This window comes from Panthera tigris, chromosome B3 (genome assembly GCF_018350195.1).
Source record: "Panthera tigris isolate Pti1 chromosome B3, P.tigris_Pti1_mat1.1, whole genome shotgun sequence".
NCBI classification, from domain to species: domain Eukaryota; kingdom Metazoa; phylum Chordata; class Mammalia; order Carnivora; family Felidae; genus Panthera; species Panthera tigris.
The window spans coordinates 134,036,624-134,053,463 of NC_056665.1; the positions used below are offsets into that span (position 1 = coordinate 134,036,624).

Sequence of the window (16,840 nt, forward strand, 5' to 3'; positions counted from 1 at the left end):
AGACAGATTTAGGGGTGAGTGAATTAAAGATATATGTGTGTCTGCACGTACTATTTTCTTTTTGCATTTTTTTGCATTTCTTTAATTTGAATTACAGTTATAGAATGCGGACCATATTAAGCCTTTTTGGAATTCATTAAGACTTTATCACAAAATAAGCCATCACTTTGTATGAATGTTCCACGCAGACTGAACGGAATGTGTATTCTCTGTTTTACACAGACACGCTCACTGCGCTCCATGCCTCCCGGTTCTCCTGACTCATGGAGCTCTTTGCCATGACTGCCCTTGTGACAACACCTCCTCTCCTGGGATGCTCTCTGTCTCTCCCTTACCCTCTTCTACACCCTGCCTTGCTCTTCCTTTGTTGGCTTACCCCTACTCCTCTTTCAGTCTGACTCCCTTGGACTAGATTATATGCCCCTGATCCACAGTCATCTTGTGTGTTTTGTGTCTATTTCTACTACTTGGCTGTCTTAAATTTAAGGGAAGTAAGGATTAATTAGGAGAGGTTTTTTTTAATGCAAATTTCAGGACTGCACCCACAGTTTCTGATTCAGTAGCTGCGAGGGACAATTGAGAAAGCTGCACTGCAGAAATATGCCTAGATAATTCTGCTTCGGGTTATGCACGGCCATACATACAGAAACAGTATTTAATTTGTACAACTTTTTTGTTTAACTCCTATCCTCCCCCATTACAGGAAAGATGTATAAAGGTATCTGTTTATCTTGTTTGTTGCTGTATCCTCAGAGAACATCTGTTTGTACAGTAGCTGGTAGCACTAGAAATGTTGAAATTAACACGTGTCGACTGCATAAAAAGTACACTAAAAAATTACTGACTTAGCTGTAAATTAGATACATTTACTATTCGACTCCCAAGAGAATCTTGAAAATCCAAACAAATTAAGGATTTCCATGTAAGTGTAGCAAAATCATATTTCAGTAGTGGAAGCTTGGTTCTAGTGACACAACAGGGTTTATCTTTGGGAAAAAAAAAAGGGGAATCAAAGCAGAACTCAGTTGCCTAGAATGGAGCTTCTTACACCCAAATGCAAGATTCAACCAAAAGTCAACCTCCCCCTGTATTATGTGTGTAATAATATTTGCACAAATGTGTATTATTAGTTTGTCCAACAGTCTTAAAGCACTCTTTACGTCTGGCACTGTTCTGGGTACTAAAGAGGCAGCAGAGGAGAAGATTTCAAATCAACAGCAACAACCCTGACTTATGATAACTAAAACAAATGAGCAAAATCCGTAAAATTATAATAAGTGCAATGAAGAGCAATAAGGGAGAGAAGGGGGACAAGGAGTGGGTAACAACGGAAGTGGAGTTTCCAATTCTAAATAGAGTGGTCAAGGCAGGCCTCACAATGATGGTGGCATTGAAGCAAAGACCTGAGGACAGTGACAGAGTGTGCCGTGTGCTCTCTGGCAGAAGAGCATTCCAGACAGGATTTTTTTCAGCTGCAAAGGCCCTGAGTTGGAAATATGTCTGGCATATCTGAAGAACCACGTGGAGGCCAGTGTGGCTAGAGCAGATTAACCCTGGGGGAAATCAGGTCAGACGCAATGCCAAGGCCAAATCATGAAGGACCTGATAGACCGCTGTGAGAATTTGGCTTTTACTCCCAATGACATGGGGTGACAAGAGAGAGTTCTGAACAAGAGAAAGAACCATTTTATGTCTTTGTGTACGTGTGCGTGCACATACACAGTGCGTGCGGATATGGAATGGATGTGGATGTCTGTGCACGTCTACAGGCAGGTAGGTGCGTTGCCCATCACGTACTCTTCCTCGGAACCTATTGGTTTCTCTCTGTTCTTCCCACCGTGTTCAGTCCACACTCCAGAGAGTGTGGTTGTTCTCTAGGAAGAACCTTGGCAGCACTTTAAATGTGCCTGTGTTGGATCAAACAGTCTTCTTTCCTCAAGGACAACCCTTCACTTCACTAAGCTGGACATGAAATGGGCCTGGGGCTCCTTTCCTTTGAGAAAAGATACTCTCACGCCACGTATCCCCTTGGAAATCCAGATGGGAACCAGGGAACAGTCAGGAGAAAGGGGTCCACTTAGACATCTTGGCTCCAAAACCACTTCTAGAAATAGCAGTGAGAGGAGACGGGGCTAAAGGAGGAGGAAGAGGAAGAGGGCAGGAGTCGTAGTAATAATAACAGTGTTGACACATCAGGGCAGGTAGAACATTGTTTAGAATACACCTTCTCATTTAATCCCTGCAGCTAGGGCCATCTGTAATTTCGCTGAATGAGTTCTCGAATTCAAACAAGTACTGGTTTAAATGTGAAAAATTATTTACCTTTGACTTAGGAAATAGATTTCTCGGTATGGGTTTGCTAGGGTCTGCATGGTAAAAATTATCTGTGAGGGGAATGGCAATCCCCATATTAGATGGAGGCCGGTAGTTGACCTGTAAGTGACCAAGCAAAGAAAACAGGTAATTCATTGTTATTTACTAAGTCTTTAACTTAAAAACCTTGCTTTTCCATAAAAACATTCAAAGCAATTTTTTTTTTTTAATTTTTAGTTCCAGGTATTAGAGTCCATTTCTACTTCCCCTGCACTCCTTACACCTTATTCTTCTGGAATTTCGACAACCTCAACCCATGGTAAAGAACTGTTTGCAACTTGTAAATAAGCGAAAAAAATGTTAGTAGATAAAATAGCCACCATGAAGCAAATGCAATAAAGTTTCAACACTTTATAAAAAGTCTTAGTGATGTCTTTAGTAAATAAACCTGCAAGTTTGGTTATTTGCTTTTTTGTCACAGAGAAAATTAAAAGTAATAGCTGGCAAAGAATAATAATTATATATATATTATATGTATATAATATATATATATATTTTTTTAAGGTGTCACAGATACTGACAAGGCACAAATTAAAACTGTAACTATATCACAATGGAACCAGTAAACTATCAGCCCGGGACAGGTCAACATAATGACAAATCACTGTATATTACAAAATCCCCGAGATTATGCCACCATAATATAGCATAAAGTGATTTTTAAAATGGTGGCACTGAGTTACCAAGAAACATCATTATTTCAGGAAGTTCTTATATTTTAGAAATAAATAATAATCACATCCTCCAAATGACAAGAAGTTTGAAAAATAACCAGTGTTTTGAGTATCTTAGGAAAGAAACGTTCGGACACGATGGCCAGCCAATCACACAAAAGTAGTATGTCATGGGCACCCTTACGACAATGTGCTTGGGTTTCTTACCGGCAAAGTTTTGATCATATTGAACCCCTGACTGTCTTTGTGAATGCCACTAGTCCAGTCTTCCAGTGGGATAGGTTTACTCGGAATATGATGCATGGATTTGAGATAACTACAGCTGTTTTTCAATGTTGGCACGACCGTTGTGACAAAGCACTCAGTAGATGCTCCCCAGACAACTAATGCCAATGAGGTTGAACCCTGGAAATATCCAAGTAAATGAAGATCACTTAAAGTAACTGTTACAGGCTCAAGTGTGTTCACTCAAAATTTGTATGTTGAAGCCCTAACTCCCAGTGTCTCAGAACGTGGCTGTTATTTAGAGACAGGGCCTTCACAGAGAGGATTAAGTTAAACTGAGATCATCAGGGTGCACCCTAATATGATATAATGGTTGTCTTTATAACAAGAGGAAATTTGAACACAGACACACGCAGAGGTGAGACAGCGTAAAGACGCGAGGAAAAGACGGCCGTCTACAAGCCAGGGCGTGAGGCCTCAGAAGAAACCAACCCTGCTGACATCTTGATCTGGGAATTCCAGCCCCCACACCCATGAGAAAATGAATTTCTGTGGTTTAAGACTCCTAGTCTGTGGTATTTTGTTATGACAACCCAAGTAAACTAACACAGTGACCAATGAAAGAATATACAAAGAGACGGGCGCCTGGGTGGTCAGTCCGTTCAATGTCCGACTGGGGCTCAGGTCATAATCTCACTGTTTGTGAATTTGAGCCTCTCATTGGGCTCTGTGCGGACAGCTCAGAGCCTGGAGCCTGTTTCAGATTCTGTGTCTCCATCTCTTTCTCTCTCTGCCCCTCCCTGCTCGTGGTCTCTCTCTCAAAAATAATAAACATTAAAAAAATTTAAGAATATCTGAAAAGAAATGAGTGAAAATAGAAATAGAGAGATATGTTTGACCACAAAGATTGTTTGAGGATAAATCATAACAGAAAACACTTTCTTTTCCAGGAAGAAGTACATTGCAATCTAACAGCTGTGGGCAACACTGGAAATGAGAAAGCTTATGAAATAAACTCCATTATTACACCCTACTCAGACTGATGATGCTTCCCCCCCTTCACTCATGAACATCTGGGGATTTGCTTGGATGATGTGAATAAAATAACTTCCACTGGTATTCATTTTGAAAAGAAGATATACATGTAGCAATTGCTGTAGCTCACAAAGATATGTTTTTTAGTAGGAATTTATGCACAATATGTGTGTTTGAACACACTTTGTTGAATATTCAACAAAATTAGCTATATTCCGTTTGAAATTTTAAAGTCTTTTTGGAATTTTAAAAACCTAGAAATACTAATAACTGTAGTGATGTTGTAGACTGTACCTCTGTCCCTGTACTCTGTACCCATTAAACACGATGTATTTTTAAAAAGTTTTACCAAAATACATTGGGCCAGAATCTAAACACGGTTTGTTCTACCATTAAAGAGAATATGGTTAGGGTTGGGAGACATGCAAGTTAAATAAGAGACAAGGAAGCAAACAAAAAAATCCAAAATGTTGGACATTCTATAACACAACTGATCTGATTTCTACGATTCAATGACAAGGGAAGAAAATGGACTGGTACCTACCTTCAAACAAAAGACACTTCAGAGAAAAATAATCACGTGCTGTGTGAATCTTGTTTGGATCCAAGTTCAAACAAAACAATTCTAAAAATATTTTTAAGAAAATTGGGGAAATTTGATTATGGACTAGGTTTTATAGGATGCCAAAAAATTGTTTAAAAAGTTTTAGGAAAAACAATGGCATGATAATAGTTATGTGAGAGATAGTCACATTTTTTATACATGTGTATTGAATCATGTAAGAAGTGAAATGGCATGATGTTTGCTTTCATTCTGAAATATCTCAGACGATAAACCAAAATCCAAAGAGTGGGGGGAAGGGGTGATGATAAAACAAAAGTAGCAATGTCTCGACTACTGTTTGAGTATTAAGTACATGGAAATTCTACTTGTTTCTGCATCCAAAAATCTTCATGATAAAAACAACTTTGAAATATGTAGAAAAATATTTAGTAACTCAAAAGGATTAAACCATATAGTTAAATGGAAGGGGCAAAATGTTCAAAGTGTATGTACAAAGCTCTCCCAGTTTTAGGGAAAAAAAGAAAAGAAAAATACGGTTCGTTTATAGTGACTGAGGATTTTCTACATGCCAGACATTATTTAAAAAAATTTTTTTTAATGTTTATTTCTGAGAGACAGAGAGAGAGAGAGACAGGCAGAGAGAGAGAGGGAGACACAGAATCCGAAGCAGGCTCCAGGCTCTGAGCTGTCAGCACAGAGCCCAATGTGGGGCTCAAATTTGTGAACCACGAGGTCATGAACAGAAGTCTGACGCCCAACCGACTGAGCCACCCAGGTGCCCCTAGACATTGTTTTAGATGTCCCACTTGAATTATCACATTTAATTCTCAAAAACAACCCTATGAGGTAGGTATTATCATTACCATCTCCATTTTCTAGATGAGGATACTGAGCCATGGTAAAGTGACCTTCCCAAGTTCACAGACAGTACCAGAAGATCTATACCAGCCAGTCTTCTCCAAAACTCATTCAACCTCTGTTCTGTAATGCTACGATGCCTTTGGTTAATTCCCAAATGTTAAAAGTGCTTAGTCATTCTTGGTAGATAGGGTTATGTTTGATTTTCTCTTCTTTCTCTTAGTTTATACTCTAAGTTTTCCATAAGTAATAGATTTTTTTTTGTAACTAAAATCTTACTTGACGTAAAGCTTTGCTAGCTGCAGAAATTTTCATTACGTAACTATCAGTATCATCGAAAGAGCCTTCAGTTTTAACTTCTAACAAATTTGGGTTTCCAACAATGACATTCAGTAGTGGTATTTCAAGTGTTCGAACACCTATGGAAACAAGGCCAAAGGTTAAAATTAGTTAAAATTATATCACTGGGTGTCAACTATACTAAGGGTATCTACTAACTATGGGTATCTACATTTATATCTATCTCTCCAGGTAAAATTCTTCTGGAAATTAATAAAAAAGAAAAAATTAAATCATGAAAAATTTATTTTTTACTTTTTTAAATATTTATTGAGAGAGAGAGAGAGAGAGAGAGAGAGAGAGAGAGAGAATGAATCCCAAGCAGGCTCTGCACTGTCAGCACAGAGCCCCATGTGAGGCTCTAACTCATGAACCGCGAGGTCGTGACCTGAGCCGAAATTAAAAGTTGGACGCTTAACCAACTGAGCAACCCAAGGGCTGCATAATCATGAAAATTTTAAACAATTTCGTAATGACTGGCTAATCAGGATTCTAGAACATCTGCAGAGTCCGTTATGAAGGATGCATAATGGCCACAAATATAGTTAGGAATTTATGTAGAGTTAACTTTGATGGTTCTTAGAAAACTTCAACTTTGCAAATATTTTCTTAAAGAAATATTGCTCCCCTCCCCTTCTCGTTCTTCAGCCAAGTTCTCAAATGCATGGAAAGGTCACTTGGACAGTACCGGTCACACTGAACTGGATGGCTCAGGGAAGAAACTGAAGGATACATGCTCAGTTAAAAGAGCTGTCGGCCACCGTTGCCAAGACAAAACTAGGCAGTTAACGCGGCACATCGTCAGGCCAGTCTCTGCCTTGCAATCACTCCATACTGAGAAATTTAATAGAAAAAGAGATTTGGCAGAGCAAGTAGTCTAACTTCCATCCTTACTAATCAGAAAGGGCTGAGAAGTAGGAAATGATTAGCCTGAAGTTTCATCTGCAACAGTTTCCCTTAAACCAAAGCGATCTGGCCAGTGCTTCCTAAACTATCATCGGGTATTCTGTTAACACGCAGATTCTGATTTAGCGGGGTCTGTGGAGGGCACTGAAGCTCCACACCCCCCTCAGCTTTATTGACGTATAACTGACAAAGAAAACTGTATATATTTAAAGCGTATAATATGATGATTTCATGTATATGTGTGTGTGTGTGTGTGTGTGTGTGTGTGTGTGTATACATAGACACTGTCAAATGATCATCACAGTAAGTTAATTACACACCCACCACCTCACAGTTACTTTGTGTGTGTGGTGAGAACATATGAGATCTACTCTCTTAGAAAATTTCAAGGATATAATGCAGTACTATTAACTATAGTCACCATGTCATGTATTACATCCCCAGAACTTACTCACTTTACGATGACTCACTTTACAGTGAGAAGTATCTACTGACATCTGTCCATTTCTTTTTACTCCTGAACCCCTGGCAACCAGCATTCTACTCTCAATTTCTGTGAGTTAGACTTTTTAAAAATTAGACTCCACACCTGAGTGAGATAACACAGCACTTGTCTATCCCTTTGTGGCTGATTTCACTTAGCATATCGTCCATATTCATCACACACACACACACACATCATGTTTTCTTTATCCATTCATCCATCAACCGACACTCAGGTTGTTTCCGTATCTTGGCTATTGTAATGCCACAATGAATATGGGACTGCAGATATCTCTTTGAGATACTGATTACATCTCCTTCAGATAGACACCCAGAAGTGCGATTGCTGGATCATATCATAGTTCTATTTCTAATTTTTTAGGAACTCGCATACTGTTTTCCATAGTGTCTGTTCCAGTTTACATTCCCACCAACAGTGCATGAGGGTTCCCTTTTCTCCGCATCTTCAGCAGTCCTTGCTAGCTCTTGGCGTTATGATACTAGTCATTCTAACAGGTGTGAGGTGATATCTCACTGTGGTTTTGATTTGCATTTTCCTAATGATTTGTGATGGTGAGCACCTTTTCACGTTATCTGTTGGTCATTCATATGTCTTCCTTGAAAAATGTCTATTCAGGTTCTTTGCCTATTTTTTTAATTGCATTATTTGTAGGGTTTGTTTGTTTTTGCTATTGAGTTGTATGAGTTCCTTATGTATCGTAAGTATTATCCAACCCCTTATTGCACATATGGTTTGCAAATATTTTCACCCACTCTGTAGGTTGTCTTTTCATTTTGCTTATGGTTTCTTTTGCTGTGCAGAAGCTTTTAGGTTTGATGTAGTCCCACTTGTTTACCGCTGTTTTTGCTGCCTTTGAATTTTGTGTCATATCCAAGTCATTGCCAAGACCAATGTCAAGGATCTTTCACCCTATCTTTTCTTCTGGAGTTTTATGGCTTCAGATCTTAACATTTAAGTCTTTATTCCATTTCATTAATTTTTGTGAGGGGTATAAGATAGGGGACCAGTTTCATTCTTTTGGATATGATGATCAAGTTTTCCCAACACTGGATCTATCAGAGGATAGATCCCACTGTGTGTTCTTGCCTCCCTTGTCAAAGATTAGTTAACCATATATGTATGGGTTTATTTCTGGGCTTTCTATTCTTCTCCATTGGCCTATGTGTCTGCTTTTATGCCAGGACCATATGTTTTGATTAATATAGTGTTGTAATGTAGTTTGAAATCATGGAGTGTGATGCCTCCAGCTTTGTTCTTTCTTTTTTTAAAAAATTGTTTGTTATTTATTTTGAGAGAGAGAGAGAGCAAGGGAAGGGCAGAGAGAGAGAGAGAGAGAGAGAGAGAGAGAGAGTGTCCCAAGCATTCTCCGCGCTGTCAGTAAAGAGCCCGATATGGGGCTTGAACCCATAAACCGTGAGATCATGACCTGAGCCGAAAGAGTCAGACACTTAACCGAGTCACCCAGGTGCCCCCTAGCTTTGTTCTTCCAAAGACTGCTTTACTATTCAGGGACTTTAATGTGATGTATGACATTAACAGAATGAAGGGTAAAATCTTTGATCATCTCAATAAATGCAGAAAAAGCATTTGAGAAAATAGGGGTTTTCACAGAAATAGAACAAAAAACCCTAAAATTTGTGTGGAACCACAAAAGACTCTGTACTTCGTACAAGTACCCAGATGCTGCTGATGTGGCTCGTCAAGACACCCACACTTTGTATAGCATGCACTAGGCTTTTCTTCACAAAGAGGCAATTGAGTTGATTTGCTGATTACTATTGGCTTCCATCAAACTGAACAAGTAAAACTATATAATTCAACAACAAATTTGGTATATTTTAAAGCTGCAATAATTAGAACGCTGTAGGATTTGTGCCCGAATACAAAGAGATAACAAAGGAACAGAGTTTTAAATACCCAGAATGGTCCAAGTGATAGGTAAATTGTTTACAAGATAAAGTTGTATTTGAAATCAGTTAAGAAAGGACACACTGTTCAAGAAGGGATGTTCGAACAACTGGCTAACCACCTACGATATACCAAAGCAAAATCTAGATCAATTAAAGGCTTGGAAAGTTAAAACTATAAAATTAAAACTCTAAAATTACTTGAAGGAAATATGGACAATGAGTCATATAATCAATGAGAGGATTCTAAGGGTTTCAAGAGGAAGCTTTCCACAAAATTTAAGTCCACAATATTGATTGAAACAGAAATAGATATCCTCCATTTTTTTCGAAGGCTGTAATTTTCATTTGTATAAATTGTATTTGGTTCTGCTTTTCAAAATGAGCCCTTTTAAAAGTAGCGTTTTGTCCTTTCATCATGGTTCAGGTCTTCTTTTGTCTCTTCGAGGGTTTTACATGTACTTGTTTTATTGTGTCTGATTTTTCTATTATCTCAACTTCTTAGAGACTAAATATCAAGTTCTTGGAGAGAGCCTGCAGACTTTTACATTTAGGTCATTTTCTTACATGTTTTAAAATTCTTGTCCTTGGGACGCCTGGGTGGGTTAAGTGGTTCAGGTCATGATCTCACGGTTGTGGGATCGAGTCCTGCATCAGGCTCCATGCTAAACATGGAGCCTGCTTGGAATTCTTTCTCTTCTCCTCTCTCTGCCCCTCTCCTGCACATTCTCTCTCCCTCTCAAAATAAATAATAATATAAACATTAAGAAAATAAAACAAGATTCTTTTCCTCAATTCATGTTCAATGGATATTGATTTTTCCATGGAAGTCTATGTTCCCTGGGTTATGAAAGTATTCCTATGAAGCTTGCCTGTGTTTGGAGCCCAGGTCTTATAATTATTTCTCAGCTTGGGATTCCTGCAACTGGTGTGTAGTCTCTGGGGATTATACAGTCTTGGAGTTTGGGGTTTTTAAGGAGTTGGGGTTTTTACAGGAGATCCTTTTTTTCTACTTTGAGTCTTGTGGAGACGATAACCTCCCGAGCTCCCTCTTTGGTTTGTTGGTAAAGTTTTCCTAATCCCCTCTTCATGATTTAAGCTCTTAGCTTTACTTAATGGTCTTGGTTCCAACCTCCTACCACAAAGCATATTCTGCTAATGCTTGGGCATTAAAATCCATCCCTCTGTCTATATGGCCTATATCTGAGTCTCACATCCTTCAGGGAGCCACAAAGTAGCTAATTTATTTGGCTTTGAGTTCCCTCTTCATTTCTGGTGACAAGACTTTTTTCTCTTTTGCTCCCTTCCTTCCATCTTTCCTCCTCTCTTTCTAGCTCAGCTTCTTACTAAAATTTTTATTTTATTTTTCTAGTATGCCATTTCTCCATCATCTTTAGGAAGTTTAATATTACTTTTATAATAAATAAATGTCATGGAAAAATAGGGAAAAGTATAGAATTCTATTTTAAAAGCCTTTTGGGGGGCTTAAAATAAATACTTGAAATAATTACAATAACACCAAAGTAACTAAAAGATTTTCTTTTCAGAGGACAGCAAAAATCTAAACTAAAATCCTGTGTAAATTTGGGCTGGGAACTTAACTCACTTTCCTGATTTGTAAATGAGAATTAAAATCTAGCCTTTTAGAATTGTTGTAAGTAGTAAAAATACACAAAAATAATTTAGTACAGAGCCTCGCACACAGTAAGCATTCAGTCATTAGCAGCTCATACTGTGATTAGCAGAATGCCAGTTACTACATAAGCCAAAGATAAAGGAAATAATATCAAAGAGTATATATTCCAGAAAAACAACAACATTTCCTTTTGATGTTTCCCAATACAAATAAGCTTACCTTTTGTATTAGGTATGACCTTAACTTTTAAAGTATGAGACTTCCCCAGATCAATGTATTTCAGGACATTGAGGGATAGGGAATCATCATGTTGTTGAAACCAGTAATTACATGGTTTTGCATATATTTTCCACATTCGTCCATTCCTGTGCCCAAAGTTGTATAGGAACCAGGAGTCTTTGGGGACGGTCATATTGCTGAGTACTTTTGCAGGCATGGTAGCAATAGCCAAAGCATTCTTATCATCTAAAATGCTTATGATCATGAAACTGCTGTAACCAGGAATCACCACGGTCTTCTCCACATCCAGATCTTGAAATGAAGAAATGGTACCTGAGGCTAAAACAGGAATCATTTATTATAAAATAAAATAGCAAATGTTCTCCAAGCACACTGGTGGATGTAACTGATGAAAACACAATTTGAGTTTTTAAACTATGGTCTTAACCAGAGAACACGCTGGCCGGATTTTGAGGTCAGAATCCAAATTATTTTGTAGAAAGTATATCACAAATATGTCAAGCACAAACCTATACTTTAACTTTATTATGAAACTAGTTCTATAAAATCCTTATCAGAAAAAAAAATACCCACATAGGGCTAAGTAGTGACAAAAAAGCTGATTACTATAGAAATGCCAAGAACCTTAATAATTTAGAATCTTCACAAGAGAAGGATAACATAGCCAGTGATTCCCCAGTACCTAAAGGTGTGCCTATTACATAGAAGGTGCTCAACAAATATTTGCTGAGTAGATGAGTAATTGTTCAGAAAAAGCATGAAGATTTAAAAGAAACTAGACTTTAGGGAAGGACCGTGAGGAACACCACCATATAAGGAATGGAAAGGGAGAAAGATTTCACCAAGCAGATAAAGAAGAAATCAGTGGAGAAAATCCATCAGAGAGGATGTGCAGGGAGCCAAAAGAAGGCTGGTTCAAGGAAGGGGAGTCATCACAATCAAATGTCTTTGATAGGTCATGAAACATACCACCACCACCAATATTCTCCTCATTCTGAAAAAATAAAGCAGTCAGAAGAGACCCTCATAGCTCTCTTTACCATGAACACATGCTCTAATTTCTCCCACTTAAAACAAACCAACAAAAATCCTTTCCCAGCTTTCTTTCAACTGCCACATAATCTCTCTCCTCCCCTTATAAAAAATTCCTCGGGACAGTTGCCTGCATTCACTGTCTTCAATTCCTCTCCTTCCCTAATGTTTAGAATCTAATCCAACCAGACTTTCATCTATACTACTCCACCCAACAAAAGCTTTTGTCAGTAACTTTCATACAGATCTGCTGGTCAGTTTTCCTTCCTCTTCTGACCTGACCTCCTTCTTGAAAGACCTTCCTCACCTGGCTTCTGAGAGACAGTTTCTCTTAGTTCTTCTTTGAGCAGACCATCCAGTCTCCTTTCCTGCCTTGTCGGAATGTTAGGGATTGCATCTTAGGCCTTTTCTTTCCGTATTTACACTCATCTTGCGGGCGACGTCATCTGGTCGCATAGCATCAACTATCATACATGTACTGATGGCTCAAATTTCTCTCTCCAGTCCAGATGCCTTTCCTGAACTCCACATTTGTCTTCCTAAATGTGAACCTCATTTCCCCACTTGGATGAGTAATAGGCATCTTCAATTTAATATAATCTCTCACCTGATTACTTCAACTTCGAAACTGATTTCTCTTGTCCTTTCCTTCTTAACCTCTCTCCATCACCTACGCAGTATATTCTCAACACAGGAACCAAAGTGAACATGTTAAAATCTAAGTCCAGTCATGTTACTTTCTGCATGAAACCCTCCAATGGCTCCCCCATTGACTCACAATAAAATCCAAATCCTTACAGTAAACTATACTAACTTTGGCTGTGTATCTATCACGTATAATACCCTACATAACAGTGATTTAAAATTATTTTAGTATGTAGGGCAAAATCTACACGAACAATTTTTTTTTTGGATTTCCGTTTTTTTGTTTGTTTGTTTGTTTGTTTGTTTGTTTTACTTCTCCTGAATACTGCTTATGATGAAATCAATAACATTACAGGCATAAAAGACAGGCACTAGTATCGGTGAAATATTAATGAAGTTATAGTTAGGGTTTGTTATATTAGAAACCAAAACTTCCTCCAGGAACCTGAGTATGTAGACTTCAGCAGATTGTCAACTGGACAAAATTTTGAAATATACTGTTTTATAAGTAAGCATGAACCATCCTCCTAAAAAGATAATTCTTCATCTTTTTTTTTTTAAGCTATCAGAGATGTGCTATATTATTACACTTACTTTGCGGTTGAAGAGTAAGTTTATAGGTGACATTGCCAGTTTGAGTAATGGAAAGGGAACTAGACAAACAAGAGCTCTCGTTCACTTCTTCTATTCCAAAAGGGTCTATCACTTCCACAATAATAGAGGACAAAAATCCTTCGGTAAGGTTATGTTGTAGTATCTCTCTTATATAAGCTGTTCCAGTTTTCCTAAAGACCAAAGCAACAAATATCAAACCCATCTGGATAAAACAGTGGTTTAAATGAGAAAGTTTGTGAAAATATGGTTTAGAAATATATCAAAAATGACTAACAAATGAGTATTTGATTATCATTTATTCAACCTCACTAGCAATCAATGAAATCTCAACTACTGCAACTAGATACAGTTTTTCACCCATCAGAGATCAGCAAAGATTTTTATTATTTATTTAGTTAATGTTTATTTATTATTGAGAGACAGAGAGACACAGAGCATGAGCGGGGGAGGGGCAGAGACAGGAGAAGACATAGAATCCAAAGCAGGCTCCAGGCTCCGAGCTGTCAGCACAGAGCCCCGCGTGGGCCTCGAACTCACAAACCGGGAGATCATGACCTGAGCTAAAGTCGGAAGCTTAACTGTCTGAGCCACCCAGGGGCCCCAGCAAAGATTTTTAAATGACAGGGTTCAGGAGTGGCAAGAATTGAGTGGAGATAGGCACTCATCCACTACTGATGGTTTGTAAATTAGTACAAGCTTCCCAGAAAGCAGACTGACATTGTGCATGAAGGGCTCTATCATTATTTCCCCTCTATGATTCCATAAGTCTACTGACAGGGCTCTATCCTAAGGCAATAACTTGAAACGCATAAAAAGAAAAAAAGCTTTCCACACAAAGATGTTCATCATGGCATTATGATGAAAGTTAGAAATAAGAAATACCAACAATCAGAGAATTAAGTAAATGATAATACATGATCTAGTTAGAATAGCTGTAACTATTAAAATCATATTTAGAAAGTGTTTTTCCTTATATAAGGAAAGTGGTCATGTTCTAATGTCTAAATGAAAGAAGTAATGTGATCCGTGAGCGTGGAATGTTTTTCCGTTTCTTTGTGTCCTCGATTTCTTTCATAAGTGTTTTAAAGTTTTCAGAGTATAGATCTTTTACTTCTTTGGTCAGGTTTATTCCTTGGTATCTTACTGCTTTTGGTGCAATTATAAATGGGATTGATTCCATGATTTCTCTTTCCGCTGCTTCATTATTGGTGCATAGAAATGCAACAGATTTCTGTACGTTGATTTTTATATCCTACGACTTGGTTGAATTAATGTATCATTCTAGCAATTTTTTTGGTGTAGTCTTTCAGATCAGAAGAACAAATATTGTTAAAATGTCTATACAACCAAAGCAGTCTACACATTCAATGCAACCTCTATCAAAATAACACCAGCATTTTTTCAGAGATAGAACAATCCTAAAATTTGTATGGAACCACAAAAGACTCCAAATAGCCAAACTAATGTTGAAAAAGAAAAGCAAAGTGGGAGTCATCACAATTCCAAACGTCAAGCTGTATTACAAAGCTGTAATCATCAAGAGTATGGTACTGGCACAAAAACAGATACATAGATCAATTGAACAGAGTAGAGGACCGAGAAGTGGACCCACAACTGTATGGTCAACTCATCTTTGACAAAACAGGAAAGAATATCCAGTGGAAAAAAGACAGTCTCTTCAACAAATGGTGTTGGGAAAACAGGACAGCGACATGCAGAAGAATGAAACTATATCACTTTGGTACACCATATACAACATAAATTCAAAATGGTTGAAAGACCTAAATGTGGGGCGCCTGGGTGGCTCAGTCGGTTAAGCGGCCGACTTCAGCTCAGGTCACGATCTCGCGGTCCGTGAGTTCGAGCCCCGCGTCGGGCTCTGGGCTGATGGCTCAGAGCCTGGAGCCTGCTTCCGATTCTGTGTCTCCCTCTCTCTCTGCTCCTCCCCCGTTCATGCTCTGTCTCTCTGTCTCAAAAATAAATAAAAAACGTTAAAAAAAAAATTTTTGAAAGACCTAAATGTAAGACAGGAAACCATCAAAATCCTACAGAAGAACACAGGCAGCAACTTCTTTGACCTCAGCCACAGCAACTTCTTACTATACACATCTCCGGAGGCAAGGGAAACAAAAGCAAAAATGAACTACTGGGACTTCATGAAGATAAAAACCATGTGCACAGAGAAGGCAACAATCAACAAAACTAAAAGGCAGACTACGGTATGGGAGAAAGTATTTGCAAATGACATATTGGATAAAGGGCTAGTATCCAAAATCTATAAAGAACTTACCAAACTCAACACCCACCCCCCCACCCCCCCGCCAAATCCAGTTAAGAAATGGGCAGAAGACATGAATAGACACTTTTCCAAAGAAGACATCCAGGTGGCTAACACACACATGAAAAAAATGCTCAACATCACTCATTACCAGGGAAATACAAATCAAAACCACAATGAGATACCACCTCACATCAGGCGGAGTGGTTAAAATGAACAACTCAGGAAACAACAGATGTTGGCAAGGATGTGGAGAAAGGGGAACACTCTTGCACTGTTGATGGGAATGCAAACTGGTACAGCCACTCTGGAAAACAGTTGAGGTTCCTCAGAAAGTTAGAGATAGAACTACTCTATGACCCAGCAATTACACTACTAGGTATTTATCTAAAGGACACAAAAATACAGATGCAAAGGGATACAGGCACCCCAGTGTTTATAGCAGCATTATCAACAATAGCCAAATGATGGAAAGAGCCCAAATGTCCAAAAGCTGATGAATGGATAAAGAAGATATGATACAGATATAGATGTAGATACAGACACATAGATATAGATATATGGATACATATACAGTGAACTGTTAGTCATCAAAAAGAATAAAATCTTGCCATTTGCAACAGCATGGATGGAGCTAGAGTGTATTATGCTAAATGAAACAAGTCCATCAGAGTGATTTCACTCGTACGTGGAACTTAAGAAACAAAACAGGTGACCATATGGGAAGGGAAGGAAAAATAAAATAAGATAAAAACAGAGAGGGCGGCAAACCATAAGACACTCTTAACAGTAGAGACCCAACTGACGGTTGATGGAGGGAGGTGGGTGGGGAGATGGGCTAGATGGGTGATGGGCATTAAGGAGCACTTGTTGTGATGAGCACTGGGTATTGTCTGTAAGCGATGAATCACTAAATTCTATTCCTGAAAACAGTACTACACTGGATGTTAACTAACTTGAATTTAAATAAAATCTTGGAAGAAAAGAAACAAAGAATAAATGAAAGA

The 16,840-nt window shown here is 38.3% G+C and overlaps 1 protein-coding gene across 2 annotated transcripts in view; it reads right to left on the bottom strand.

Annotated features, from left to right (window-relative positions):
- CATSPERB (cation channel sperm associated auxiliary subunit beta) overlaps positions 1–16,840 on the bottom strand; it is a 107,622-nt gene that overhangs the window by 15,322 nt on the left and 75,460 nt on the right. The window contains exons 18-22 of one of the 2 annotated variants that reach the window (XM_007094959.2): positions 13,535–13,725; positions 11,243–11,581; positions 6,010–6,149; positions 3,255–3,452; positions 2,323–2,433 (exon numbers count right to left, since the gene is read on the bottom strand). In XM_007094959.2, coding sequence (XP_007095021.3) covers positions 2,323–2,433; positions 3,255–3,452; positions 6,010–6,149; positions 11,243–11,581; positions 13,535–13,725 — 979 coding nt within the window. The remainder of the gene's footprint in view (positions 1–2,322; positions 2,434–3,254; positions 3,453–6,009; positions 6,150–11,242; positions 11,582–13,534; positions 13,726–16,840) is intronic. The other variant, XM_042990388.1, reaches the window with a different exon arrangement.